Here is a 14,302-nt window from a genome sequence, read left to right as displayed (position 1 = left end):
TTTTTAATTTTCTAAAAAAAATTATGGAAAATATTTTGATTTTTTAAAATCTGAATATATATTTTTTTTAAATCTGAATATTTTTACTTTTTTTAATTATAAATGATGCGGTAAGTTAGTTTTACACGTGGCAGAATAAAAAATGAAATAATAAAAAAAAACCCATGTCAGTGCCACATCATAGTTAATACTCTTATTTGCCAACTCATATCACAATTGTGCCTCTTTGTTAGTGTGGTAAACTCTTGGATTAATAGTGTTTTACCCCCTGTAATATAAGTCATTTTCGGGTTTGCCCCCTGTAAAAAAAAAAAAATTTGGATTCGGTCCTTGTACAATTTTTTTTCCTTCAAAATATACCCCCCCAGGTCATCTGACTGTACAAAATCGATGATATGGCAGGGGAGTAAACAAAATTTTGCTCAAATTACCAGGGGGTAAACTAAAATTTTCTCAAATTACAGGGGTCGAAATTTGCCATGAAGATCCAAAACCTTAAAAAAAAAAATTGCAAGGACGAAAACCAAAAAAAGAAATTTACAGGGTGGAAAACCGAAATAGCCTATATTACAGGGGGTAAACCACTATTAACCCTAAACTCTTTGGTGGATGATTTTTAAGTATCATTGTAGGTGTTCTTTGAGCTTTCACAAAAAAAAAAATATTTAGTTGCAATTATAAATAAAAAGAGGTCGAGAAATCAAATCTACCCATTTATCGTATTTCACATCTACGACGAATCATCCTTGAGCACTTTACCTTCAAAACCCTAGATCTCTAAAATCTTTCATAAACTCTTTCTTCCTCTTTTCCACCGTCGAGTACCTTGCGTGCTTCATCAAAAAATTCTAAGATTGCAAAGATATCACAAATCTCAACATTTTTTCCAATTGTTTCTCCACCCTTTATCTTCTCCCGACCTTTCTCTACCTCTCTTCCTCTAACCCAATCTTTTCATTTATCTTACTCCTGTAGCATACAACCATTTGAATCATCTCTCTATTTCGTTTAGTTTTTCTCAAATCAAGACCTTAGAGTAATTTGAAACCGTATCTCACCTTCTCAAGTTCACAAAAGGGATAGGTAAATATGATTTTTTTCTTCACATGCATGAATATATTCTGAGTTTTACTGCTTATTGACACTAAATATTTATAATTTTTTTGTCAGGTTTCATCCCTACTACATATTATCTGGACATTGAGATAAGTCTAGATAAAGATCAATTTCTCCCAAAAAAAGAGGTATGGAGATAGTTTCACATTTTTTAATATGAATTTGTAAATAAATATATGTTTATATTCAAAATTTGTGAAAGTTGTTATTGAAAAAATTGTGAAAATTGATGGTTATTTGATTTATATTAACTAAAAAATCGTGAATTACTGTTACATATCAAACACATAAATTTGACCACTCTCGTTTTGAAGTTTTGAAGAACACTTGGTAAAGAAATTAAAAATAAATATTTTTTATCTTTAATTTTCGTCAACAATTTGTTCTTTTTCAAATGAATATTTATTGCGACTAAATATATAAAATTATGAGTTACTTGTTACAATCTCATAACTCACTTGATTACTTGTTACAATCTCATAACTCACTTGAGTTGGTTTACAACTATGGAGTGTGTTTCTCTTAAGGTTTCAGATTTGATTGTTTTTTTTTTTTTTTTTTTGTGGTGGTTGGGGTTTGAACCCTGGACCTTGCATATATTATGCATTATCCCTACCAACTGAATTAAGCTCACGACGACTCAGATTTGATTGTCTAGATGCAATTTCGGTAGGCTTATCCCATGTAGAATTTTAATCTAGCTTTAAATAGTTCTTTGTAAGTGGAATATGGGATTTAACCCCTCAATTAGTTGTTATTGGACCGGATTGTAATGCTATGAAATCACCTGGCCAAAAATAAGGTGAAGTTACGTAACCATGACCACATCTAATCCAAAACAAAAAACCATAACCCAGTTATTTTTGTAGGGATTGAAAACAAAAACAAAAATTGTTATTAATGACCCTATGAATACTTAATTATAGTTTACAGATTTGACACCCATAGATCAACCCGAGCTCTAGGTACTTACTTATTGATGCAAGCATATTTTAAAATTCAAGCATCACCTTTTCTTATTACATTCAATTTATATATTTGTATATTTATTACTCTATGTTATTTCTATAATGGCTAGTGTGTGCAACTAGAGTCATGATCTTCTTGGGTTAGGAGCTTGAATGTTGAATTGAGTTTTTTTGGGTGTTTCAAGGTGGTGGTTTTTGTGTAGTGGTTACTTTCTTATGTGTGCTTGTGGTGACCTTTGATCTGGGTCCACCTTTGCCACCATTAGCTCTTCCCGGTTTGGGTTGTTTTTTTTTTTTATGGTCTCGTGATTTGATTTTGATTTACTTTTTTTTTTAGTTTGATTTTAGGTTCTTTTCGACCTAGGCCCTTTTCCAACATTATTATATATGCACTACCACTACACTTGTTAACTTCCTTAGAGATTTGTCATCTGGATTCTAATGGGTCGATCACATTTTCTTCGAGATCAGGAGTTATGTTTACCTTCAAGCTTTTGTTTTTGTTATGGTGTCCTCTCCGGTGGGTTGGGAGTTGAGATGTGCAATAGTGATTTATTTATTGGAATATGGTTTAAAGATCGCTTTTGCTTCAAGATTGGGAGTCAATTTATAAAATAAATTTATGTGGGCTTGTTATAGTTTTTCTTCAATGGATCAGGGGTAGGTTGGTGGTTGAAGATGAATGTGTTTGAATAATTTTTTTTCGGGTATTTGGACTCAGTTGTGGCAAGAGAAGGTCAGGTGCTAGTATCAGGGTTTTAGTCGGTTTTAATGGGTTTTTAGTGGGTTTCGATATGAGTAGTGGACGATAAGTGTTTTGAAGTTGTTTATGGTCATTTTTGATGCTGTGTGGGGGTTTGACGTTGATTTTTGGAGTTGGCTTTGGTATTAGTGGTTATCTTTTATTAGTTTTTGTGGTAGTCATCGATTGGGTGGTGTATTTACTGATGTGTTGATGTATGAGATGTAAGGGTTTCTGCAGGGTGTTGAGCCTATATTTTTTTTTGAATGGAAAAATTTATTAATAACCAAATCCATACAAAACACGAACATGGACAGGTGGACAAAAGCTACATAACTAAGGCGTCATATATAGGCGGAACACCCAAAAGAAAAACAAATAACAACACCAATACAGACACCACCTAAGCTGAGGGCAAACCGGTTTCAACACCTAAATCAAAGTCAAACATTCACACTTCCTTGCGACGACCACCGAGACAAAAGTCAATCACCTATCAATCACTGCTCACCGAATAAAGACTTATTACAGCACTCCTTCAAATTCCACCACCGCTAGACCCCGATCCTCGGAGAAAACACCATAACACGCCCAGAAACATGAGTCTAGAAACTGACTCCCTGTCTCAAATTAAAAGCGATCGGCCCACCAGAGAACATAAACAATTCACTAAGGCACCCCTCTACTCCCAAAGACCAGAGAAAACACCATAATCAGCCCAAAAAAATTGGAACTAGACACTAATTCCCAATCTCGAATCAAAATTGATCGGCTCGCTAGAATCTAGAAAACGAATCTCATAAACAATCAACAAGTGAAGTTGTAGCGTAAACAAAGCAGTACAAAATACTACCTCCGTCCCTAATTATAAGACCCTTTTGAGAAAAATTTTTGTCCCTTTTTATAAGACCCCTTTGATATTTCCAAGTACATTAATTAATTCTTTACCAACATACCCTTATTTATTTTGCATCTTTTTCTTCAATCAACAATAAATATTATGTTGAAAACATAAATTAACTCTCTCTCTTAAGGATAAAATTGTAAAAACAATAGTAATTATATACACATTTAATACTACAACCAATTTTCTTAATCTCCGTAATTTTTGCAAAAGGCTCCTATATTTAGGGACGGAGGTAGTATGATTTAGCTCGGGAACATTAACCTCACCACAACCAAAACATCAACACCACATAAAAACTTTAGTAACAATCAACCTCCTATTGGCAGCCTCAACAATCTTTCACCACCCATTAAATAAAAACCCAACGACAAACAATCACCACAACCACCCCATAACACCAAAAATGCAAAACTATCATCACCACCACCATAAAACACTATCACCACCTACCATCTCCACAACCACCACCTAACACCATAAACACCATCACCACCACCACGTAACACTACAAACACCATCACCACCAACCATCTTCACAACCACCACCACAACCACCACATAACACATCACACACAAGCCATCATCAACACCATCTCAACAACCACAAAAACAACCCCAGCACCACCATGAGAACCACCTCCCAAAACCAACATCAGCACCGCCTCGAAAAACCAAACATCAGCACCAATTCAAAAAATGCCCACTAACTACCACGAAGTGCCGCGAAACCACAACGACCGGATCTGAAAATGGAACGACGACCGGATCTGAAATAGAGGACCGCCGGACAGTATCCCATTGCTGGTGCAGAGGGTCAATATTGTCGCACCACCACTCGTATGATCTACATCGGAATACAGATTGTTTGGATTTGAGGGGGAGGGCAGCAGCAAAGAAGCCTAGATCTAGAGAGAGGTCAGAGAGAAAGTTTCTAGAGAGAGAAAGAAAATCTTTCTGTTTTGGATATGAATGTGTTGTGCATATATACGACGCCTTTTACTATGTTATTTTTGTTTTACTGGTCTAAGTTCTTCTTGAGCAGAGACTACGTTATCAATAAATTTGTCCATTCATGAATAAACAATGGATCAACAACAACAAATAAATATTGCTATACTATTTTGGTAACATATTATTGGTTCTATATCTATCATCTTTTAAAAATAATTAATATGTATTAGAAAAATAATAATGCTATATATCTCTTTCGATGCTAGCTTATGGATATTTTAACATTTTTTATTACTTATAGATTTTTTTTGTTGGTTGCTTCTTCCCTTACAAGTGTTCACTCTTATGTAATGTAAAATTTGACTTTTTTTAAACGATTGACTGTTGTTGTTTATTATTTGAAAATATTTATATTGATACAAAACTTCTTGTTGTCTTAGCTTTTCCCGCAAATCATAATGTCATCGGCAAACTACTCAGTACCAAAATTAGAGAATCAAGGGGATTGCAAGGTTTCTCTTTTAGATTTACCTGGTGAAGTTGTACATTACATCCTTAAGAGTCTTTCTCCACAAGATTTGTTTAGGGTAGCACAAGTGTGTACTCGTTTTAGGAATATTAGTAGAAGCGATTGTTTGTGGGAGAAACATGTCGAACAAAAATGGAGCAGGTTGGTAGGTAATGATGCTTACCATGAATGGGAGTATCACACAACAAAATATAAGGAACTATTAGTGGATCAGAATTTACGTAGATCATATGGAACTATTAGTGGGGATGCTTTCTTTCGACGCCATCATTCTTATTTGAAAAGCAATAGATCCTTGATTGATTTGATTAAAAATCATTCAAAAATGGCTTTGTATATTTTCCTTGAGACTGGTCGCTTTTGGTTTCCTGCTCAAGTTTATAAGGTATGATTATCAACAACTACTAAGTATTTCTTTTGTACTTCTACTAGCTAGTAAGAATAAAGTGATGCTTATTAAATTGTGGATTGCATCCTAAGTAAGAATAACTACTATGTATTTAATAAGAATCACTTTACTATTACTTGGTCTGAAAAATACATAATAATAAGTAGTCTTTAATGTTTTATTATAAGAACTCCCTATTGTTTTCTCAAATTATTCTACAATATCTTTTCACTATATAGCAACAATGATTAACGAGATATACTTAACAAGATATCAGTGACACCTTATATATTTTTATTGTGTACAAACTCCTTAGATTTTTTTCGTCGTATACTATTGAAATATATTATTTAGGTAGGAGAGAAATGATACATAAGGGCCAAAATTGAGGATTTAATCTACTCACATTCACCTTTATCCGTTGATTTAAATTTGTTTTAATCATATATAACTTTTTATGCAGGCAACTTTGCAAACACTATACTGTTATGATGCCATTGTTAGTTATGATTCGAAAACAGACACCTTCCGAACAGGGTACAATTCACTACCTTACACTTGTTAACTAGCTCCTGTTATTTTCAATTAATTTTTCTTGTTGTGGATTTAATACTAAGCATAAAGTTAATCAATGGCATCAATTTTTTTTTGTAATTTTATTCAAAATTTTATCAACTTTATAGGTCTCCAGATGCAAGCAGACGATTGATTCAAAGAGATATTCCCTGGGATATGTTGAGAATGCCACCGCCAAAGACATTTTTAGTGGATTATTATCAGTATAACAACCTGGATGATTTGAAACCAGGAGATCTTATTGAGATTCAAAAGAGAAGAAGGAGAGAATTTCCTATTTGTGGTAACAATTAAACATTCATTTTATCATATACTCTCATCCATTTCGATTATAGTTATAAATCACACTTAATGTTCTAAAATAATAGCAATTCTTAATAAATTTCCTTCGTTAAGTAATACACACACACACACAAACACACACAACTTATTTATCTCTGTATGAAACTTTACAGTGCATAAAAAGTGGTATGTAAATTTGATAGCTGATTTATTTATTTTTTAATGATCTATATACATATAGATTGGGCGCATGCTGTAATTTTTCATTTAGAGTCGTGTAACGAGGATGTCAATCATTGCTCATGCCAAGATAGTGGTAATGTTCAATATATATATAACTAATTATAACTATTTTGTATTCCCCTTTTGTTCCTTTCTTGTTTTCTTTGAGAGGCAAGGATATTGAAAATTTATATCTTTTGTTTTCAGACCTTTTGTCAATGGGGATTTTCAAATGCAACTTCCGCTTGGATTATTTAATGAGAAAATCAATTAAACACATAGATGCATATAAACAATTCAACTTTCTCAACGGAATCAGAAAACTTGATGAGGAGGAGATTGAAAAGTGGAACAACATCATTTCAACTAGAAATAATAGCTTCGCATCCAATGAATGAATATACATGCTATTTATTTCAATTTAATGTTGTAGTATTTCCTAAAGTTGTGTATGATGTGAGACATTGCATGGATTCAGGACGAAAGTAACTTGTTTATTGTTGTAATTTTATTTCTTGATTTAAGATATTATGGTTTGTTAAGACTCTCACTTATTTGAGGGACAAAAAGATTAATTTTTATTTTGTTAGATCATATAATACCTATAACGCCCAATTTGAAGTGTCTAGAATATCCAAATTTGTGCTAAAATTGATATTGGATACATTAATTATACAATACAGAAAACGACATCAAGTCGAGAGTTTAGGTATAACGACATTCCAAAGTTTCTATGTTACATTATTACACCAAAGTTTGCCAAACGAAGTCTAAATACAAAGTTTGTAACAGCACATCTCATACTATAACATATGCATCTCTAATCCACACCAAGTTGGCTCCATGAAAACATGATCAGTCCAAGACTTTTTCTTTACCTTTTCCTCGAGAAACTTGTGAACCTGACCAAATAAGGAGTTGGATGAAACATAATGCCTCGGTGAGTTCTTTCTAGCCCTAGGCTAGTGATAACCTTGGGGAAAACCTATGGTTATCACGTATCTAAAATACAACCTTCCGGTTGATTATACGTGTGTGGTCATTCTTGTCTAGACTGATGTGCATACTAGAATCCGTCTTAGATTCTTCACAACATGTTATAGGCTTTACTAACAACATATGTGTCATGGCGGATAAGGGGAACCTAATACCGCGTTACCAAGATACGCTATACACATCAAGGCCTAAACGTAACATATTCATGACACAAACCTAAGCCGGACGATTAGGGAAACTTAAGATCGTCATTGGCATACTTTCATAACTTGTTCTATTCTGATACATGTTCCTATCTAACATCATATAATAATCATGCATGAATACATTCATTAAATCTTTATGTTAGCGTTGCTCAAACAAACATTATCTTGATTCATTTTACGGAAAGCCCCGGGTGGAGTAACCCCGAGACCAATCCCATACATGACCGACAAAACCTAATTAGGGTACATCGGACTCCCTCAGTGTCGTGCGGGTCCCTTGCGGCTTGAACAGTTCCCCTTGGAGAACTTCTCGTATCCCCCTGGCGTGGATAACAAGAAACACGAACACCTACATCTTGTAATAGTCTTGTCCATATACATACATGAAAGGTTAAACTATTCAAGTTAATTCCTTTACTTTAGATCCTTAATCGATCCTTTGGTAAGTTACATACATGTTCATGGGCGTAGAAAATATTCCTCGCATCTTAACATACATAAGCATTCTTGATCAACATTCTAATTCTCAACAACTAAGTCGAGGCTCTAGTTCATTCCCTCTTGTTAGATATTTGCTTGCTACCCAATCAATACTTGTTTTATCTCCCGCATTCCATGCTTTACTACATGATTAAATACATGCTTCACTTTACAAGAGACTATTTTAAAATCTATGCCTTGGGGACTAGTTATGAAGGTTTTACAAATGTAAGAGTTTGCATAAGCGAAAACCGAACCAAAGAACATCAAAAGGGATGAGATGAACAAACAATACACTAGGTACTGTTTCCTCGCCTCACGAGTGGTCTTACTCGTTGTGGCAAGCAGCACTCGCTGTGGCGAGCTTGAGAGGCGAGCAAACACCTCGTTCTGCCAGTCCGACTCGCCTCGCGAGCTCCTAGCTTGCTGTGGCGAGTTGATGCAGAACAACACCTGCACAATTGATGTTTTTAACCAAAAATCTTCATCACAAAGTGACCTAAGGCATATGGTGTCTCTAGTAATCATATAAAACCTGAAAAACAGTCTTGAAGCAAGTATACAGAAGTATAGAAAGCATGGCAATAAAAAGGGGTAACAAAAACACTATGTAAAACCCTAAAAGTTCATGTATTCTCTTGTTAACATAAACACACTAACCCTTGGGTGGAATCTAATTAAGAACTCACCTAATACACAGAGGAAAGAAGCTCAAGACCTCTAAGTCTTCTCACCAAAACTAAGCAAGGAGAACTCTAGGTTAAAGAATCCAAGTTTGAGAAGTTGCTTCACTACTTGCTAGCCAAACCCTCTTTGATCTAATCAACTCTTGCTTGATTCTATAGAGAAGAAGGATGAAACAAAGATTGAGTGTAAAGAAGGATGGAGTGGCCGATTTTCTAGTAAGAAGGGAGAGCAAAGTTTCCTTCAAACCCTAGTGAGAGAAAGTAATAAGCATAATGAAAAATGTTGGCCCTAACCCACATAAATATCTTCGCCACGTGAAATACCATGAATACCCCTTGCCTTAAACGTGCGCATTTTTATCGTTTTCAGATATTACGTCAGTTCCTAATAAGCGGGATATTACAGGCCAAAATCGTAACTATGGCAAAGTTAGGGGACCTAAAGTGCGTATAAGCCTTTATATTTTAAAATATATTAATTTTGTTTTACCTCATTTAATCGCGGTACATGTTGCAACTTAAATTAATTAATTTTTTAATTAAAGAAATCAATTGATATAGATAATTTCATGAATAATAGTCTAATTTTCCATAATACGGTTATATTAAAATAATGGTTAAAGACATTTTTCATGCTTGGTGTAACCCTGATGAGCTTTGATGACCCGACTCCCTTAAAATATCGTTCACAAAAAAGATAATACTTTTATTTAGTTGCGGTTATAAATAAAAAGAGGGAGAGAAATCAAATCTACCCATTTATCGTATTTCTCATCTACGACAAATCATCCTCGAGCACTTTACCTTCAAAACCCTAGATCTCTAAAATCTTTCATAAGCTCTTTCTTCCTCCATTCAACCCTCGAATATCTTACGTAGTCCATCAAAAAATTCTAAGATTGCAAAGATATCACAAATCTCAACATTTTTTCCAACTCTTTCTCCACTCTTTCTCTTTTCCCGACCTTTCTCTACCCCTTTTCCTCTAACCCAATATTTTCATTTATCTAAGTCCTTTGGCATACAACTATTTGAATCATCTCTTCATTTTGTTTCATTTTTCTCAGATCCAGATCTTAGGGTAATTTGGAATCGTATCTCACCTTCTCAAGTGCACGAGAGGGATAGGTAAATATGATTTTTTTTTTACATGCCTGAATATATCATGTCTTTTACTGTTTATTAAAACTAAATTTTTATTTTATTTTGTCAGGTTTCATATCTGCTATATATTATCTGGACATTGAAATAAGTCTAAGCAAAGATCAATTTCTCCCCCAAAAAAAGGTATTGAAAAAATTGTGAGATTTATATTAACTAAAATATTTGAATTACTGTTACATATAAAAGACATAAATTAGATCTCTCTAGTTTTGAAGTTTTTAACACTTAGTAATGAAATTAAAAATAAATAATTATTATCTTTATTTATTGTCACCAATTTTTTCTTTTATAAATCAATATTCCTTATGACTAAATTAATAAAATTATGTGTGACTTGTTAGAATCTGATAACCCACTTGGGTTGGTGTGGCTATAGCGGTTTGCAACCTTTACACAGGATTTTGTAAATGGATTGTAAGATTGAACCCCTCAAATTAGTCACTTATTGGACCGACTAATGAGTTTTCAAAATAAAATTGTTATTATATGAAATCATCTGTCCAAAAATAAGGTGAAGTTTCGTACCCACAACCACATCTTATCCAAAACAAAAAACCATAACCCAATTAATTTTTTAGAGAAATAATAATGCTATATATGTCTTTGGGTGCTAGCTTATGGATATTTTAACATTTTCCATTACTTATTGAACTTTTTGTTGATTGCTTCTTCCCTTACAAGTTTTCAATCTTATGTAATGTAAAATTTGACTTTTTTTTTAAACTATTGGTAGTTGTTGTTTATTATTTGAAAATATTTATATTGGGACAAAACTCTTTGTTGTCTTAGGTTTTCCCACAAATTATAATGTCATCGGCAAACTACTCTGTACCAAAATTGGATAATCAAGGGGATTGCAAGGTTTCTCTGTTAGATTTACCTGGTGAAGTTGTACATTGTATCCTTAAGTGTCTTTCACAACAAGATTTGGTTGGGGTAGCACAAGTGTGCACTCATTTGAGGAATATTAGTAGAAGCGATTATTTGTGGGAGAAACATGTCGAACAAAAATGGAGCAGCTTGGTGGGTAATGATGCTTACCATGAATGGGAGTATCATACAACAAAATATAAGAAATTATCAGTGGATCAAAATTTACGTAGATCATATGGAACTATTAGTGGTGATTCTCCATTTCAAAGCCATCATTCTTATTTGAAAAGCAATGGATCCTTGATTGATTTGATTAAAAAACATTCAAAAATGGCTTTGTATATTTTCCTTGGGACTGATCGCTTCTGGTTTCCTGCTCAAGTTTATAAGGTATGATTATCAACAACTACTAAGTATTTCTTTTGTACTTCTACTAGCTAGTAAGATTAAAGTGATGCTTATTAAATTGTGGATTGCATCCTAAGTAAAAATAACTACTAACTATTTAATAGGAATCACTTTATTATTTCTTGGTCTGAAAAATACATAACAATAATAATAATAATAATAATAATAATAATAATAATAATAATAATAATAATATTAGTAACAATAATAATAATTATAAGTAGTCTTTAGTGTTTTATAAGCATTGCCTACTGTTTTCACAAATTATTCTACGATATCTTGTCACTATATAACAACAATAATTAACGAGACATACCTAACAAAGCAATCAAATATTCAACATTTCATTAAAAAAAATTAAATATTCAGCATATAAATGACTCGTCCATTCATAAGTTATTTATAATTCAAGTTAGTATTTGACGTAAAATATTTATTAAATTCTAAGTTAAGGTAATTAAATATAAAAGGTAGTTTTGAAATTAGCAACAAAAAATTGTAATTCCTTCTCTCATTAAAAATACTATATATTAAGTATGACAAATCTATAAACTTGTACCGTATACATTCAAATGATTCAAACAAATAAAAATGGGAAAAATAACTAATATCTTTATTGTGTTTTTTTTTCTAGTTTGAAAAAAATTCTTTCTCCAGTGGTATTTCTTATTGATATACAACTGAGAAAACCTAAGTAAACTAAATTTTTTTTTGAAGGAAACCTAAGTAAACTAAATGGACTTGCAAATTTTTTTATTGTGTTTTTTTTGTATGTCTCCAACTGATATACAACTGCATGAATTTCTTCCTCCAGTGGTTTTTTTTTTCTTACTGATATACAACTGAGAAAAATAACTAATATCTTTATTGTATTTCTTTATTGTGTTTTTTTTGTATGTCTCCAACATGCATGAATTTTTTAGTTAACAATGACTCATCACTGTAGATGCATTTTGACTTTGTTGATGCATTTTGACTTTTACGTCAAATACTAACTTGAATTATAAATAACTTATAAATGGAAGAGTCATTTATATGTTGAATGTTTAAAAAAAATTAATGAAAATATTTGATTGCTTTGTTAAGTATGTCTCGTTAATCGTTGTTGTTATATAGTGACAAGATATTGTAGAATAATTTGAGAAAACAATAGAGAATTCTTATAAAACACTAAATACTACTACTACTTATTATTGTTGTTGTTGTTATTATTATTATTATTATTATTATTATTATTATTATTATTATTATTATTATGTATTTTTTCGACTAAGAAATAATAAGCATCATTTTAATCCTTGTCAAAAAAAAACATCATTTTATTCTCAATTTAATAAGAATCACTTTATTTAGTGACATCTTATATATTTTCTTTCTATAAAAACTCCTTTGATTTTTTTCGTCGTATATTATAGAAATATAATATCTAGGTAGTAGAGAAATGATACATAAGGGCCTAAATTGAGGATTTAATCGACTCTCATTCACATTTATCCGTCGATTTAAAATTGGTTTAATCATATATAACTTTTTATGCAGGCAACATTGCAAACATTATATTGTTATGATGCCATTGTTGGTTATGATTCTAAAACAGACACCTTTCGAGCAGGGTACAATTCACTACCTTATGCTGGTTAACTAGTTCCTATTATTTTCAATTAATTTTTCTTTTTGTGGATTTAATACGGAGCATAAAGTTAATCGATGGCATCAAGTTTCTTGTAATTTTATTTAAAATTCTATCAACTTTATAGGTCTCCAGATGCAAGGAGACGATTGATTCAAAGAGATATTGCATGGGATATGTACGAATGCCACTACCAAAGACATTTTTAGTGGATTATTATGAGTATAACAGCCTGAATGATTTGAAACCAGGAGATCTTATTGAGATAATGAGATTCAAAAGAGAAGAAGGAGAGAATTCCCTATTTGTGGTAACAAATAAACATTCACTTTATCATATACTCTCATCCAATTTGATTATAGTTATAAATCACATTTAATGTTCTAAAATAATAGCAATTCTTAATAAAATTTCCTTCGTTAATGAAGTAATACACACACACAAACTCACACAACTTATTTATCTGTGTATGAAACTTTACAGTGCATAAAAATTGGTATTTAAATTTGATAACTGATTTTTTTTAATGATCTATATTCATATAGACTGGGCGCATGCTGTAATTTTTTATTTGGAGTCGTGTAACGAGGATGACAATCATTGCTCATGCCAAGATATATATATATATATATATATATATATATATATATATATATATATATATATATATATATATATATATATTGTTCCTTTCATGTGTTCATTGAAAGGCAAGGCAATTAAAATTTATATCTTTTGTTTTCAGACCTTTTGTCAATGGGGATTTTCAAATGCAACTTCCGCTTGGATTATTTAATGAGAAAATCTATTAAACACACGGATGCATATAAACAATTCAACTTTCTCAACGGAATCAGAAAACTTGATGAAGAGGAGATTGAAAAGTGGAACAACATCATTTCAACTAGAAATAATAGCTTCGTGATAGAGGTTTGGCAAGTGCACCAAATACTATCGAAGTAGTAAAAATATCGATCCCACGAGGACTGTTTTTAACTTCAATAATTCAATTGCGTTATAAAAATAGGATGTATAAAAGTTTATTTTATTTTGCCACTAGGCAGTAGATTTGGTTTGATTTTATGAAATCAAATAAAAGAAAATAGATTTAATTAAGAAAATATGAGAGAAAGATGAGATCAGATCCGTCGAATCCTCTAAGTTCCCCTAATTGGTCT

General features: G+C 32.1%; 1 protein-coding gene and 1 pseudogene across 1 annotated transcript; both read left to right on the top strand.

Annotated features, from left to right (window-relative positions):
- Positions 1–4,115: 4,115 nt before the first annotated feature.
- Positions 4,116–7,170, top strand: LOC146914618 (F-box protein At2g26850-like). The gene is made up of 5 exons (XM_085717429.1): positions 4,116–5,598; positions 6,065–6,138; positions 6,285–6,460; positions 6,701–6,775; positions 6,889–7,170. Exons 1-5 carry the CDS (start codon positions 5,143–5,145, stop codon positions 7,077–7,079), a joined length of 972 nt encoding a protein of 323 aa, XP_085573555.1. The 5' UTR covers positions 4,116–5,142; the 3' UTR covers positions 7,080–7,170.
- Positions 7,171–11,020: 3,850 nt separating this feature from the next.
- LOC146914617 (F-box protein At2g26850-like) lies at positions 11,021–14,087 on the top strand (annotated as a pseudogene).
- Positions 14,088–14,302: the final 215 nt, after the last annotated feature.

The sequence above is a fragment of the Medicago sativa genome, chromosome 6 (assembly GCF_051527215.1).
Source record: "Medicago sativa cultivar Bolivia chromosome 6, Bolivia_mono, whole genome shotgun sequence".
NCBI lineage: Eukaryota > Viridiplantae > Streptophyta > Magnoliopsida > Fabales > Fabaceae > Medicago > Medicago sativa.
The sequence above is the reverse complement of the archived record's forward strand: the minus strand, read 5'-3'. Positions and strand labels throughout refer to the sequence as shown.

Excerpts from the sequence above, each read along its gene's own strand:
- LOC146914618 (XM_085717429.1), top strand. The coding sequence starts at position 5,143 with ATGTCATCGGCAAACTACTCAGTACCAAAATTAGAGAATCAAGGGGAT. Across the intron at positions 5,599-6,064 it reads TTCCTGCTCAAGTTTATAAG|GCAACTTTGCAAACACTATA; the intron begins GTATGATTATCA and ends CTTTTTATGCAG. Across the intron at positions 6,776-6,888 it reads TTGCTCATGCCAAGATAGTG|ACCTTTTGTCAATGGGGATT; the intron begins GTAATGTTCAAT and ends TTTTGTTTTCAG.